This window comes from Acanthisitta chloris, unplaced genomic scaffold, assembly GCF_000695815.1.
Source record: "Acanthisitta chloris isolate BGI_N310 unplaced genomic scaffold, ASM69581v1 scaffold3851, whole genome shotgun sequence".
Taxonomy (NCBI): domain Eukaryota; kingdom Metazoa; phylum Chordata; class Aves; order Passeriformes; family Acanthisittidae; genus Acanthisitta; species Acanthisitta chloris.
In genome coordinates this window covers 48,175-65,248 of record NW_008655311.1, presented here as the reverse complement: position 1 = coordinate 65,248, position 17,074 = coordinate 48,175, and the positions used below count along the sequence as shown (strand labels likewise).

The 17,074-nt window shown below is 35.3% G+C and overlaps 1 protein-coding gene across 1 annotated transcript in view; it reads right to left on the bottom strand.

The window, feature by feature from the left end:
* Positions 1 to 1,477: 1,477 nt before the first annotated feature.
* MEI4 (meiosis-specific 4 homolog (S. cerevisiae)) overlaps positions 1,478 to 17,074 on the bottom strand; it is a gene marked incomplete at its 5' end in the record, with an annotated part of 56,198 nt that continues 40,601 nt past the window's right edge. Inside the window, one exon of the mRNA XM_009083832.1 lies at positions 1,478 to 1,729. Within this exon, the coding sequence (XP_009082080.1) occupies positions 1,478 to 1,729 (252 nt within the window). The remainder of the gene's footprint in view (positions 1,730 to 17,074) is intronic.

Below are 17,074 nucleotides of genomic sequence, written 5' to 3'. Positions count from 1 at the left end.
GAATAACTGATTCTCTACCTTCATGAAAAAAGCCAAATAAATGAAAAAGTAAAGCAGTAAGGAAAAGAGCAGGGTAGCTCCTGAGTGGCTACCAAATTTACATACTTATCTAGTTTCTTTAGTTTGGCTAAAATTCTCTGATTTTCTCATGTGACTATTCAGGAACATGTGTTTTGCAAATCAAGCATTTCTGTTGAAAGAAAATTTGCTAAAAGAAAGCATTAAACAAATGTTACCATATGATATATCAAACATGAAGTTTAAGAAATAGAACAGTGGCCAATGTCTAAACAAGAAAAACTCTTTGGGAAGCCAATTCATCATCACAGTAACCTGCTTTCTATATGTCAATGTATTTTATATGTATATAAATCAAAGGTTTATTATGAAATAAATGCATTCAAATGAACAAGGTAGTGGTGTTTCAGACAAATTTCCTGACATAAAAACTGATCTGTTTAAACAAGTGCAAGGGGAAGAATAAGGATTAATGCTAAAAATGTTTTATATTTACAGTGAATACGCACCTCTCAGGGCACACAACAAAAATTAAAATGTTGTTTATCTATTAAAAAAAATGCCATTCATCATAATAGTTACCCTCTAAATTTACCAAAGACTGGTTCAGTTAAGGTATTGTTGAACTCATACTTTAAAGACCTCTTATGTTTAAGATAATTTCTGTTAAAATCTGTTAATTACTACTATGAATATAATTCCACCACACAGAAATGAAAAATTAAAATCAGATAATATGCAAATAGATAAATTTTATCAATATTCATTCATTTTGAACAGAAAGGTTTAAAGTAACCATCAAAAGAGTTAAATTTTTTCTTATTAGATCCCTGAAATTATCACTCAGAGTGAACTAGGCCTAGTCTGCCTACACCTGTGCATACACAAGTAAAGCCAAGGCACAATGAAGGTAAGAAAGTTGTAAAACTGAGCACCAGATTTTACTTTGCTCAGGTTGTGACTCATTTGATTAACTCAGTAACAATCTGTCTTACAAGAATTTGCAATCATAAATTACCAATTGTAAAAATAAACATTTATATTTCTGCCAACCAGACACTGTCTCTAAAACATACAGGAGCTACACAACTCTTAAAAGACAGGAATTAGTTTCCTAACATGGAATCTTTACATACATGTTATGACTTGACTTTAAAATTCATAGCAATTATTTTAAACAGCACCTGAAACAACTTTCTTTGTTCTATTTCCACCATGAACACAAACACCAACATATTGTTTTCCATATGAGAAACAGAATTTATTCAAAACAGCACGTGGATTATTACATTTTTTCTATATTTAATATCAGAAATACATTGCATTATCTCTGAAACTGCTGTATAGAATAGTAGTTTAAAGTAATTGTTTTCCAATAACTACAATTTTCCTGTCTGGCTTGAAAATTTTGCAAGGCAATCCCACAACAAATGCACTGTTAAAGAGTTGGCTGCTTGTTTTAATCAATTTGCATTTGAGCTGAGTTCAAAAGAACACTCACTCTCCATAAATATAAAGAAAACAAAGGGAATTCATCTGAGAGATGAAGAATAATTTGATCAAGGTTCTTCAGAAATTTGATCTTTTCTTCTCCATCATAGTGTGAGCTTGAAACGTTACTTTCTTCTCTCTCAGTTTGAAGAATTTGTTCCAGAATCAAGCACAAAGGAAAAATATTCTCATACTGGGTAATGTTGTACATAGACTGGACCTGGGAATAAAGAAGAATGAATACATAATCACAGGGTGAAAATATTTCTGCAGCCCAACATCTGAGACGACACTTTTAGGAATATTGTTAAAACCTGCAGTAGTATTCAAGGTTCAGTATGATTATGTCTAAGAAATGTTTTCCTTTTTGTGGGAACAGCCAAACAACTAAGACTCATACTACCAAATGAAAAGTCAACATAACCTTCTCTTCATGAGTCAGAGAAGGTTTTCTTTACCTAATTATCCACAGGCTGTGACATATAATAGTGAGGTACAGAAAAACAACAACAGTTTTGTTTGGTTTAGCCATATAATTAGAATTGGTGAATTTCTGTTTTCTGAGAAATAAAAATAACAAGCATAACAAACTCTTTTACTCCTAAATACAAATGACCATCTATTCAAGTGACACCACTAGAAAGCAATTTGTGAGTCCAAATTCTCAATCTCTATAGAAAAAACACAAGACAGTTCTGTCATTTGAAGTGGAAGAGTCAGTCTGCCGAATAAGCTCACTGACCAAATTTCTAAAAAGTCTTACAGCTTTTATCAAATCTAAATTTACCTGTCCTGTATTTGAAAACTGAAATTTGAAACAGAAACTTTCAGAATCTCATCTGCACACAGGAAATAACTAGTAAGATAAAATCTTAAACCTTGTGAAGTTGTCTCTCTGGAAAGAAATTCTGTGTTCTGCTTAACAGCAAAATCTGCCAATAATATGAGATGACCTTGTTCTGAAAAAGGCTAAATTTACAGTATATAGAGGATCAGAACTGAAAGGTAAAATCATAGCTGCAAGAAAATTAATTATGTGTTTCAGAAAAATGAACCAATAACTCTAGCAAGTCTAAAAAACTGTTCAGGCCTGTGGTACAAAGCCGGATGGGTATAGGCTTCACCGTGGGTCTACGATATGAAAAAGTATCAAATCATTTTACCCAGCCTAAACTACACACTGTTAGACTTTCCTAAGTGTGAAATTTATTATGCAATCATTGTTTTTGCAAATAACATCAGTTATTTTCGTTCTACTAGAATCTAACAAAAAGCACACTATCTTCTTCAGGTAAGACTGTGGAAGATGGTGGCTTAGAGACTTCTCGCTTTGACTTTCTGAGCTACTAGTTCTTAAACCTGAAATCTGTGTTGAGGCACCCTAAGGCAATGTTTTTCAGGTAGCCTCCCACCTCAGGGACAACACTAAGACATCACAGCCATCCTACTGCAAAGTCTCAACCTAGCAAAGTACTTCTGCTGAGTTTTCTAGATATCTTGACAATTAGGTTCATTACCACAACATAATAGCTCCAGTTCTGTCTCTCTGGAACCTGATAAGAAAAAATCTACTGTTCAAAAGCTGCTGTCAAAAATTCGGTACTGATATTCTTATCACAACAGACAGGAAAAAAATAAAAAAAGGACAATATTAAGCATTTGCATACTTTTAAACTCCAGTTAAATCAAATTGTATTTTTCCCTCATCAGGGAAAAATCTCTTTCCAAAGCAGAGGTAACAGGACAGTCTGTTTCTCCAAATACCAAGCATCTGCCTCGAGGATGATCATGCCTATACACTGATTGTTCTGACTATTAACTAATAGTGGTGAGATAAATGTATTTGTTTTGCTTATTAGACTACATTACAGCTTTCTAAGTTGAGAAAATAACTATTACTGATTTACTGAATTTCTAGGACATATATGACTCTAAAGGCCTACAAAGTCTGCTCTGAAGACTGTCGTGCAGGGATCATCTGACCAATCACAGGCACCAGCAAGCTGAGATAGTTCTCCCTGGTTCCTGTTTCAGGTTACAGAGGGTGGGACTCAGTTTACTGAGTGCAGATATCTATTACCACTTCAGATGTCCAAGGGTATCCAGGGCATGTGCACAAGTAGAGCAGCTGTAAGTGAGGAAGAGTACCTTAGGCCATCCAGTGTGGCATTAGATGTCTGAGTTTTGGCAATGGAGTAGTTCCTGAGGTCTTTCAGGATATAATTCATCCTGTTCTCAACTAGAACCTCAGATGTACCATGCCCTGAAACTCTTTGCAGGGGTAAAGTGTGACTGTGCCCAGAAAAAAATTACTATGTAAAAACATAAATGAAATTCCTATGCTTTTAATTCCTGTAATTTGGACATTAGAAGTACAATGTTACAAGCAAAAATCTTTGTTTGATTCTTAAGTGTTGGCCTTGAAAATTCACTCAGATCTTTCCTGCACATGAGGAATCAATATAAAACGTTTTAGAAAGCCAAATTATGTCACTTCACCTACTCCTGTAACCTCAGGCTCTTCCATGTTCAGTGGGTCTTGAAAAGTACCTACTCCTGTAACCTCAGGCTCTTCCAAGCAGTTAAGCAATTGTGTTACTTTCAGTGGGTCTTGAAAAGTGCAACTAATTGCAACTTAGTAAACTCTCTAATTGATTATGGATAATAGAAACCACAAGTTAACTAATTAGCTTTCCTCTGCAAATACTACTGCATTAAAGGAAAATTATTTTCGTCACACAGAACTGGCTTTGAACAGACAGTCTGATGTAAGTCTGATGGCAAGGAGGAAGCATTTTCTGAGCTAAGTGCTTTTCTGGGGACAAATGCACTTTGAAACACTGTATTATAAAACCAGGAAAAAATAAATCAATCTAGAACATTTTCTGGCTCAAGGCTTATTAACCTTTCCAACCCATTTAATAATCTCAACAAAACGTGTCTCTGTTTCTTGTTAGATGCCTTTTGTTGCACTAATTGATGCAATTACTGCTGATGTCAATTTATCCCACAGAATTAGTACAGGGATAGCTTTACTGTTACCTAATGGTGCACAGCCAGATATCAGACCTATTATCTCACCCACCAATGTGTGCAAGTGGGTAGTGGTGTAAGTATGTGCACACACATGCAGCTGATCCATCCAAAAAATGCAGAGGGTATGTCAGGAAAGCAAACCTTACATATATGCTGCTATTCCACAACATATTAATACCAACTTTAAGTAACTTCAACACTAACTCTGTTCTTCTGAACCAATCTTAAGATAATCACAATTTCACAGATCAGATGGGTATGCAATATGGATTTTGAACACTATTTTTTATGAGATTGGTCCTTGTCAATTTTGCCTCACCAAGTACTTGGAAATGTGTTTCTTAGCACCAAGATGCATTTTTCATGCATGTCAGTTTTTAATTTAACTTTGGAAATTATTTTCTTAGTATGATTTCTCAATACAAACAAACTTTTTAAAGCTATAGCCATTTTTGGGGTGACCACCTGGAATAGGAAGCATATTAGCTACACAATCTGAAAGCAGAGAAGAAGTTATCTAACCTGTCTTTTTTTACAAAGCTATCACAAAAATCAGTACTAATATGTTAAAGGAAACTGCTATGTTCCAGGTCCCTAGCCCTATTATACTTCCTTTTTGCAAAGCAACAGATCAGATGGTCCAGGATTGAATTCCAAGCTGCTGCTCTCTTACTGGACAGATTAGGAAACAGATTAGTGCAAGTCTAAACTGCACTTAGACTATTTTTGTTTTCTTGTCTTAGTGGTTCATGCACATTTAAATAATTTATTCAAATGTCCTTAATAACAGCAATATAAACCAAGGAAAGAATAAATACTAGCTTCGAAGAAATTCTCTACAATTTTTAAGCCATGTCACAAGTCATATTTCTAGTGATACAGTCTGTTGAGCCTGGAATTTTCACATGCAAGAAGACTGATGCTACTTCATGAGTATAGGCAAGTAACTTCTAATCCTTTTGTACCTCAAAGGACATGGCAACTAGTAGTTGCTTCCATGCAGCTCAGATATTTATGCAGGCAATGGACAAAGCATGAGAAACATCTGCACACTCTCTGGAACAAGTCACAAACTTGGGAAAGTTCTAACTTGGCAAAACTTCTTTTTGGTTTCAAATGGAAGACTGAAATGCTGAAATTTCAGACAAAACTAAATCAATTAAAATTAATGCAGAAGCACCATTATCTTTGATTTATGACAAAAAGCTCTCCACCATTTCTATGTCTATAATTTGGGTAACATCTCTTTAAGCTTTTTTCATCCCATGATGATACCAAGTTTAAATGTGTGTTGCAACAAATAATTACACACAACATAATGCTACATAAAATACTGATGTAGCAATACAAACTTTAATCAGACTGGAAAGATGAGTGTTTATATACCTCTGCTGTTCAGAAAGTCATAAAATTGACATTTCTAGAAGATAGCTATTTTAGCAGAAAAGTATTCTGCCAAATCTCCTCAATCCATCATACTGTAACAGTTTTGCTTCTTGTACATTTTTTTCTTGCAACCTTTACCTCTTCCATTTCTTGGCAAACCTTTACTATTCAGCAGGGATATAACTTTTTATGCCAGCAAGGTGTCTTTTCTAAGCCTCGAGAAATTCTATTTCAAATTTAAGTGAAATATCAAGTGTTAAATGTTGGCATTTTGCTTCTTTTACAGGTATAGCTTTCAGAGAAGCATAAAGGGTATGCCAAAATAAACAACAGGAACTGTTGTTTGCTAAATCCTGGCTAGTATTGTCTTCCAATGGAAGCAAAGGCAGTAGGAACTGCAGAACCACCAGCTTCTGGGCTGTGACCATTGAGTTAATCACAGAATTATAGATTTCAGGGGTTGGAATGGACCTTACAGATCATCCAGTCCCAACCCCCTGCCCTGGGCAGGTACACCTCCTCACTAGATCAGGTTGCTCAAGGCTCATCCAGCCTGGCCTTGAACACTGCCAGGGTTGGGGCAGCCACCACATCCTGAGCAACATATTGTCACACTGTAGATGTCCCTAGCAGCCTCATGCTAGAGAGATTTCAGAAGCAAGAGTAAGGATCTTCTGAGAATAGGATCTGCCCAGACACAATAATTTGGCATATCCTGGAAAATAGCTTTGATAGAATTTAAAGTGCTTGTTCTCTTTGCTTTCACCCAAGGGGAAGACACTTATCCCTGAGACATCTATGAATTGTGCCTCTTCCACATATCACTTAGCAGGGTCATCTGTTACTAGCTCTTACTATGACACACTGAATTACAAGAAATTCCCAAGACATCTTAAGTAATATTATTCTTATCTAGCAATACAATTTCCACAACACACTAAGAAATTAAATATACCAGCAGGAGAGTACTGACATTTCCATTTTGGAGCAAGACTCACAACAATTGCCTTGCAAGTAACATAACAAAGACAGAGAAAGCTTTAAGAAGCAAATTCCAATTCCCTTTATCCTGTTAAAGAAAGCTAAAATATGAGTCACTAAGATGTCTCATTTTCAGAGAACAACCAAAAACTATCAATGTATGAACCTTCTTGTGATAATGCGAATTTATAAGCATATTTGACACCAAACTACAAGGCATATACTTCAACTGTATTAGGAAGACATTTTTTTCAGAGATTGGAATGAGCTGCCCAGGGAGGTGGTGGATTCACCATCCCTGGAGGTTTTCAAGATGAGACTGGATGTGGCACTTAGTGCCATGGTCTATAACCACGGTAAGGTTGGACTTGATGATCTCGGAGGTCTTTCCAACCTAGTTGATTCTATGATTCTATGAACTCTCACTTCTGTCATTAATGTTCTTTTTGAAATCTATTCTAGAATTATAAAAATTAATTCTTCACAAGTTGAAGCATGTGAAATGCATTGTTGGTTTTTTTTTTCCAGAAAAGAATCTGACATAGATTGTGAATGTATCTATCATAGTGTGGGTCCTTCTAAATAAAAAAGGCTACTTAAGCATACTTTTAATTTAGAAACGAAGATCTAGATCCCATGCAAAGTCACTATCAGGAGAAAGAAACCAACAAACACAATTTAATGAAATTTCTCAGTTACAAACCAATCAGTATTAGAGAAAGGGTTTTGTTGTGGCTTTTGGTTTAGTTTTCGGAGGACTTGCCTACTTGCAAATGTAGCAGTACCACATGCAATGACCATATCATTAAAATAATGGATGTTGTTTGTTAACATCAGAAATTATATTGTCATCCTATGAGGTATCATGGAGTATACAGCAAGGCCAGTAATCTCAGCAAGTCTTGAAAATAAACATCATACATATAACATTTTTAAAGAATGACACTAAAGTAATAAAATTAACTTTTGACTAATAGCAACAATAAAAAGACCTCTATTAATTAAAATCACATCAGAAAACAATGAATTGTTGAAAAACACAGTTATATTAGTTTCAAAGGATTTATTGACAGAAGTTTACCTATCTTTAGAAAACACACAGATGTACTGAAAAGAGCAATCACTTTGATTTAGTGGCTCTAGCAGAGCAGACAATCCTGACAGTAAAGCAAGATACACATTTATTTGTACTCAATCATAAATCATTAATTTTTGAAAAGAAGCTTATGAACATACCATTCATCTCATAAGGCTTTTTTTATTTTTCCTAAACTCATGATAACCTTGCCTCACATTCAGATTGAGTTGCTAAAATTACCTCTTCCAATACTAGGGACAGAAAGCATCAAATGAACGTAGCAAGTGGCAGATGGCTGGTCTGAGAACGAGTCAAAGCAGAAGTTTGTCACACAAGAACCTACAGATTGCCACAGGAGACTGTGAAAGCTGAAAGCTTGAATGGGGTGAAAGAAAAGTAAACAGTTGTATGACAGTGAAATCCACTGATACAACACATGTAAAAAAAAAATCATCCTTCGCCTTGGACAGCACAAATTGCTGGATACTGGAAGAACATTCCTGGAAACATTCTCTCCCCCATCTCCAGAAAACAGAAGATAAGTGTCCCATTGGAATGGCTAAGGGTCTGGGCCATGTCTCTGAATTCTGAATCTGGACAAATTAAAATTTATATTTGACTTGAACTTCCCGCCAGAACATGGTATTGGGAAAAAAAAATGAAAGAAAATCCAAGAGTAGAAAGTGAGCAAATCTGCACACTGAAGAAGAAGATACAAATCTCTTTATAGTCACTTCAAAATGATGGACGTTTTGAAGGGAACTGGACTAGCAGAATAATTAGCACTATTTAAAACACTGCATTCTGCTTCTTGGGAAAGTAGATTTTTAAAATGCAATTAGGATATGGTACTTAACTAAACAATTCCAGAGCTTAATACAGTTTCAAGAAGGTTAGAGAAAACAGTCCCTAATCCTAACAACAAATAGCATCATGCTAGCAGGATTAAGATAAGCAACATTAAGGAAAGATTCTTAGAGATGATTCTGCTCTTTGTGCAGGTGCCAGAGTGCTTGTCAGATTTACTGTGCAACCAGAATGCAGTGCTAGATACGCATGGCACCTATTATAAAATTGTCCTGAAAAGAGTAGAAAAATTTCAGAGAGTTACCTGCCTTTCAAAAGGATAGCTAAGCTTCAGTTTGAGACAGATTTCTTTTTAAATTAAATTATATGGAACAATAAATGAAGTATCTTTCTAACTGTGGACCAGCTGTAATGATACAAAATACCACTACTTTATTTTACATACAGTGCTATTTACCATCAGGTAATAATTACCAGTAGGCAATACATACAACAATGTGGCAAAGCTTCTCTAGCAACACAATAGCATTTCCCTTTACTCTTTGCTACAGATCTAATGCTGTAAATTTAATACAATTTAACATAATTGCTTAATTTATCAGGCAAGATTTAAGTCACTGTGAAAGATATTAAAAGATCATACTAACAAATCATACTAAGCACACAGGCCACCTGGCTCTTCAAAATTATTTCAGATGACTGCAGGAAATACATTAACAAAAATATGACAGAAAATCATTACAGTTGACTCATTGGAAGAGGAGAAAAGAAACAAAATCAAATCTTATCGGAATTGAGGTACACAGATCATCTTTGTTAGGCTGTAACTGACTCCTAGCAAATTTCTAGTTATTAGAAGGTTTGGCCTATGTGGCATAGTAATCATAACATTTGGAAATGAGTGAAGGACATCAGCTGCAACATAAAGAAAATCTGTTTTAATGCTCAAACAGTTTATTAGAAAAAAGTCACTGTTCTCAATCTGAGCTTTTATGTGTTCCATTGCTGCCAGTGCTCTTGCAGAGAGTATCTGTGCTATAGCACAGGGAAAACTTCAGGGATAACACAGCAATTTGCAGAGTGAGAACAAATAAGAAAGAGAATACTGCTACATTTTTATGGCTTTAAGGTAGCCATGCAATACATTCCTTCAAGTTTCCTCTCATGACAGCAAATTAGTCGATAGGGAGCTCATGCTCTGACTGTTTCTGCTACCAAACTTAACTCATTTAAATTGAATTCAGGTTCTCCTATACTATATGGGCACAAAGCCATCGATTTAGTAAAACTTTTAAGATTTCCAGCCTGAAGCCTAAACATTTCTCATTTGGTTTTCTCACATTTCCATCTCTCTTCCTTAATACTGTGTATTTTATATTCCCTACTGGAGAGGGAGAAGATGGGATTAGCACCATATAGAACTATGGTTCATTTAATGTTCTTTTAGCTTCTCAATCCTCTGGACAATATGAACTTAAAGACTTTGACTTCCTTAATCCTAAAGGGTTAATTAGACTCTTTCCACCTACTGTTCCCTCACTGGGATCTCAGTCTAGTGTTCAGCAAGGTCAGCCTTGAGCTACTACCGCTCTGCATGTTGCTTTACTTTCCCATGAAACTTTCTCAGTAGCTATAATCTCTTTCCAGAATGAAACATGTTCAACCATTTGTTGAAGACCCTTTTGTCCAGAGGTGACATGGATTTAGCAACAAGCAGGAAATCAGGTCTGTTTTTTTTCCCAACCCAACTCTTGAATGTTTGAGATGTGTGTCTGAGTTATCAAATCAAATACTCACATGTAGATGAAGGAATTTGGTATCTGGCTTCTAGACTGATTTTAACTCCATGCTTTTTTTTTTTTTTTTTTTTTGGAAAATAAAGCAAGGACCTATGAGCTGCAGATCCTTCTTTCCTTTTAAGGAACCTGCTCTTGTTTTTAGGATCAGAACACTTGCCCTGTTATAACAGATAGTCATGAGCATCGTCCTTTAAAAGGGCAGTTAAAAGCAGTTAAAGGTGACAGTAAGGAAAACTAAATGGAACAGCTTCTGGCTGTGGTAACACAAATGTACACACAGAGATATACAATAAATTAACTTCTTACAGAAGGGATTATAGTCAAAACTGGAAAAATAATAAATAACAAGAAGGTATATCTACATTGTAAGGATAGGTATGTCAAACTTCTCAAACTAGGCTGTCATCTCAGTGCTGCTAACACCATTATTTCACTGGATCCAATTCTGGCTGTACATGTGGAACAGCGAAGAAGTATTGCCTCACTAAGTATGATCCACAGAACTGGATTCCTCCGAAAAGTAACTGTTGTTATGTCAAGGGATCTTAATATGGTGAGGGTTTCCAAAGAAAATTTGTATGTTTTTTAATTCTTTAGTACATTTAGGTCTCCTTGGATAAATTGCAGCATCTTCCGACAGTTTCTGAGAACAAGATACAGGGGAGAATCTCAGTACTTCCTGAATTTACTCTTCCTACTCAGCCTTTAGGATCCATTAGATGATAAAGGTCAGGAAAAATTACTCAGTTTATCTTCTTAACATCATACACTGGTTTATATACTTTTGTTGTAACCCTCATTTGTTTCCTCTTTAAACCACTATCTTTTCTTCTCTCAGAATAAATGACTTTAAAGTCTCTCAATCTGTTGGGTTTATCCAAAACATCTCTACTCTGTTACATATTTTCTGAGAAGACATTATCACATGACCAATTTTGCTACAACTCATCATCTATATTTTTACCTGCTTATCTCAGAACCTTAATAATATTTTAGAAGACTTGCTCTGCATGGAAATAATAGCTAAGTACCTATTTTCTCTACTTGGTAAATGATCCTAAAGAACTAACTCTTAAGGGTTAAATAAAATAATAATTCATTACATTTCTGAGTAAAAATTACACTAACCACAAGCTTTGAAATTTAAATTTACAATAGCTAGCACCACCTTGCTACATTAATTGATGAAAGAGCAACGACAAAGTACTTGGAGTGGTTTTTAATTTGCTGCTCTTGCATGCAGTATGATTTATCTTCGGATTTAAAACTGTGCTTAATTGCATATTAAGCGATGGCAATATGTACAACAAGATTTTATTAATCTCACTGCCTGTCATATTTCATATTGAGAACAATCTACACTGGCTCACCTATAAAATGAATTTGTAACAAAGGCCTACTTCATGGTAAGTGGCACATTAGTATTCTGCTCAGACTGTAAATTGCCATTTTGCTGGTTCTATAATATTCGTGTTTGTAAGCATTTCTGAATAGAAGACAATGACTTGTTCTTTTGGAATGCTCCCCTCACATTTATATTAAAAGCATATGAGGAGACAGTCACTGAGTGGTTGGAATAATTTTGCAGGAACATAGGTACATTTTGGAGGTTTATTTTGACTTTGTGCAAATCTGACAGTATTTCTTTGGTCCTTAATAAAATAGTTAACTAATTCATGTGCAGTGATTGCTTCATTAACTGTACTATTCACTACAGAGACAATCAAGTTCTGGAATGCTTTAGAAAGACTGGGAAAAAGTAAGGTGTCTGACAGGAGCAATCCTGTGCTGCTAACCCCTTCATCTGGCCTAAGTTTTGTGGAAAGTGACACAAGTGTTATTCCTGTTTATTCCCAGACTGGTTTTACTGTGCTTGTTTATGGAATGTGAGTATTACATAAGTGGAATGTCAAGTGGTAGGTACAGAATATAGTAAGCTGCAAAGAACAGTGCAATCTGTTAGTCTCAATCACCAATTAGGCTGTTAAAATCTATCTTTTCCTCAGAAAATAATTCTCTGTAAGAAAATGGGACATCACAACCACTGTTATGAACTGACTTAATTTAAAAGAACATACACAAGTCTCCTTCTTCTCATTTCCAACTTGAAATAAAAGGTTTAAGTACTTCACAAAGGAAACCACTTAGGGTTTGTAAACTGCAATACTGCAGGTGAGCAGTACAAACAAAATTTAAGATACACCCATTTCTTTAACTTACAGCACAAAGAATATCTGTTGCTTTTAAAAAAAATCAAGAAACATGCACGACAAAATATGAGTATTTACTAAAAATTAGATGAACAGCAGTTTACCTTCTGAAAGCAGTAAATCAAAAATACGAAGTTCTGAAACTAGAAAAATCAACAGCCTAAAAGCAAATCATACAGTGAAACAATAGGGAAAAATTATTAAAAGAGAAAAGCTGACAGAGTTGCAAAAAGATTTAAGAAAGGCAGCAAAAACTGGCTGACAGCAAAAAGCCAAACAGACAGTGACTCACCATCCCACTTTGAGCAGTACACCATAACCAGGAAAATACACCTATTGCTCAGTCTCAAATACTATCTACAAGTACACACACAAATTAAGAATGAGAAACAACAGAAAGATAGCAAGAAATCACTTATTTTAGAATTTACAACTAGCCAGTCCTTGTTTGTTTGTTATGTGTAGCATTTCCTTTGGTTTGTGACAGGCATTATTATTCCTATTTTTGTGTGTATGTATCAGACTGTAGAAGGCTGAAACTCTACACAGTCCATGAAATTAATAAAAAAAAAAAAAATCCACCCTTGCTGATGCTTTGCTTATTCAGAAATCAATTCTCAAAGGTTTTCTTTTCACTGTACTTATATCTTATGACACAGTTACTCCACCATTTGTAATTCCAAAATCATAATCATTCATTGGCATTTCTACAGCACAGCTGCCCTTGGAGGCAAAACCAAACTAAATGAAGAAGTTCACATTTTTCAGAACCAATATTTTGACGTAAGTTCTTACAGTAAAGATAGACAACAATAGATAAAAACAGAGTCGTAATTCTGCCTCTTTTTAAAAACAACTCCAAGTTCTTAGTGATGATGTATCTGAAAGTATTAAATTATTTATTACAAAGTTTTTACATAGCCTTCATTTTCAAATCCAGAAGGGATCATCAAGACCACACTGCTTGATCTGAAAGTTCAAGGAAAAAATCAGGATCTTTTTTTCCCAGAAAAAAAGAATCTAATTGTGTTTGAGAAAGATATAGAGCTTTATCTTAAAGACGACAAACTACAGAAGTCATTGTTTTTCCTTGTAAGCTGCTGGTATGTCAGCTGAATTTTCCAAGTGTCAACACTGCAAATGGAAACATATGCTCATGTGAAGGTGAATCCATTAAAAGAAAATGTGAACGTGCTGACAAAACATTAAATAATCCATATGTAGGAGATAGAAGAAGTGGCAATGAATGGGACTGAAGGTAAGGCAAAAATTTGTAATGCAAGTAACTGATAGGAGAAGCCAAAGGGATCACAGAATATTATTAAGTAGTGGAGTTTAAAAAAAAACTCCAAAGAAACAAAAGAAAGAACTTTAAAGTATCTTAAGAATAAAAGCAAAGCCACAGATAAAAACAAAGATATACTACTAAATATAAGTAGAAAAATCATAAGTAGTTATGCAAAAACCCAACCCCAGAAACAGTCAAGTGGTTTCTGCTCCAATGTTAAAGAAGAAAAGGACATTTCTATTTCATATGATATTGTGGACAGAACTACAAAAAAACATGATTCACAACAGCCTAACACTTCATTAAGGGATGCTCTCAAGTTCTTTTCAGAGCACCTTTGTAGTATTTCTCACAACGAATGTATGTCAAAACATCAAATGTGCATATTAAGTCCTAGGCCACTGCTTTGAACATCTGTTTCAACAGAATTTGTATTTGCCAAAAAGACAGTGTGGCCTGTCTGAAAAGGAATTTCCCTTATGTATGTCCACAGTTAGGAACTGACTGGAACACAACTCTGGCCCCTACACTCACACTGAATATTATGAAAATTCAAAGTTTCCTGTGCAAAAAGTGCTATATTCAATATGAACATAATATTCCATGATTTGAACTGTAAATCAAGTCTATCAAAGGAAGCAAAACTTTCTTCTACCCCAGAAAGTTCTTGGCACTAACAGATATTTGATTAAACATAAGCTTACTTTCACATAGCTAATTAATTTTAAATAGCACAAAGAAGTAGAAGAATAAAATTTATTATTATGGCAAATCATTTCAGGGACTATAATTATTTCTTAAATAGTATTTGTAAGATGCCAATTTATTTTAAGTATCACAGTTCACTGCTTGTGTTCCTGGATACAATTGGCAACTAATAAAACCCATCTATGTTTTATTTATTAACTTAGCAGACAGACGTGCACTTACTAAACTTCACATTAATTGCAAGTATTTCCCTAGAGCAGCAAAGCCCTGAAGGTCTTGTTAGAAATATGTCAACTGAAACTGGATTTCTGCATCTGAGTATGTTTTTTATATGCTATGCTTTTACATTTAACTATTCAGACTTCAGAGGAAAAATAATTTTTTTTCATTTGCCAATGACAGAAACAATTATAATCTGATAAGAGAATTGTTCACTGCTGCTCCCGCAGACCCTCAATATACCACAAGGGCTATTAAATCAATATGCCTCAATTTCAACATAATTAAATACATTTAAAAAAATCCACAGACTGCACTGTCAGCCTAGTTTTCTAACCACACTGATAGCTAAAAAAGTTCTGAAAATCTTGCTATTTCACACGATGCATTTGACTGAAAATCCTGGCTCCTTAAACTTCCTGCTGGAGGAAACAGGCTACTTAAAAATAACTTGGTCTTTCAGACTCTTAGCTTTAGATTTTTTTTGATTATATTTTTAAGTCTTCTTTGGAATTTGGCACTTAGCATAGGCTGATATTTTAAAAATAAGGCATTACTGATCAAATAGCTGCAGACATCTCTGTCAGTGAACTTCTAAAGATATGTCTCTGCTGAGTCAAATGCAATAAAAAAATTAATGAGTGCCTTGAGCAGAGATTACAATAAAAGTCACCATGTTTATGTTATACTAGTTCCCGTATGTGCAGAAATTCATTGGGAGCCATCACTTCTGCACACATAAACTACCCTCAGCTGCTCACAGGGAATTCAGGTCTGTAGACTGATACTGATTAAGGAGCAAAAAAAAAAAAAATCATCTTCTTTCCTAATATTGCACTGCTTATTTGAAGAATGAAGTGGGCATGAGGAACATCTCCCTAAAGACAATACAACCAATGAAAAATTGAGATCTTCTGGGTGGAGAGGTGGTGGTGCTCCGTGCAGAGTGAAAAGCAGTGTTGCACGCTATCTGCTGTGCTGACAAAACTTCTCAGACTTCCAACAGTGACAGTAAAGTGTCTCTAAAGCTGCCAGCAAGAATATTTAAAATGCCCTGCTTTGGTTCCTCTGGCTTCACTTTTCAGGCAGTAGAATCAATCAGCAGCACCTCAGGATGACAAAAGATGTGCCAAGGTGCCGAGTCAGCAAATGATCCTTTGGCTCTAAAGGGGAACTGCTGCTCTCAGGCTTGGCCACAAGCAGCCTGGGGTGCAGTCCCACAGGACCCGAGACTGATGGGGTACCAGGGTCATATGGAAAATCAGAAGCCCTCACAGTTGTTTTGCCTGTCAACAGAAAGAAGAAAAGCTTTGCCATAGCAACTAGGCTACGTACATTTCATCTTTGCTATGTTTAGTACATCTTATTTTGGATGTATCTTCATGGGGTTTGCCTTATAAACATGAAATTTCTTCCCCATTCCAACACGGTTAATTCAGTATGACTGAATTGCTGGAACAATCTCAAATACTTTGGGGTTTTTTGTATGCTGATAACCCCTCAAAATCTCCATTCAATTTCTTCTTTGAATATCTTACACTGCAATTTAAAACTGCTCAAATAAGAACAGTAAGAGAGGGAAATATGAATGACGTGAAAACAATCATAAAACAGTACAGACACCTTACACTACTAAGATTTCTTCTCTCATTTAACTAGGTATTTGCTTTTGTTACTGAATACATATTACTGTAACTGGGTCTTTCTTACAGGAATCATAACAGAAGTGCCCGATAAAAAGTCAGAAAATGCAAACAAGAGTACTTGAGGTTTGGTAAACGTGGTACTCTTTGTGAATAAGGAGACAGAAAAGAGAATTCTCTTTCAGAGCACTGGGTAGCAGAGACCAAGGTAGACATCACACTTAGGTACAGGTAGCATTATGTAAGAGTTTGTTTCATAAACAACAAAAAAATGAAGAAACCATGCCTTACATAGGGCCATAATAAAAATCAGTGATACAAAGGAAGTGTTATGTGAAGTAGAAGAAAAAATCATAATCACTGCTGTGGCAATCCCAGGCACACCTACAGGTTGGGTGGGGAAGTAACTG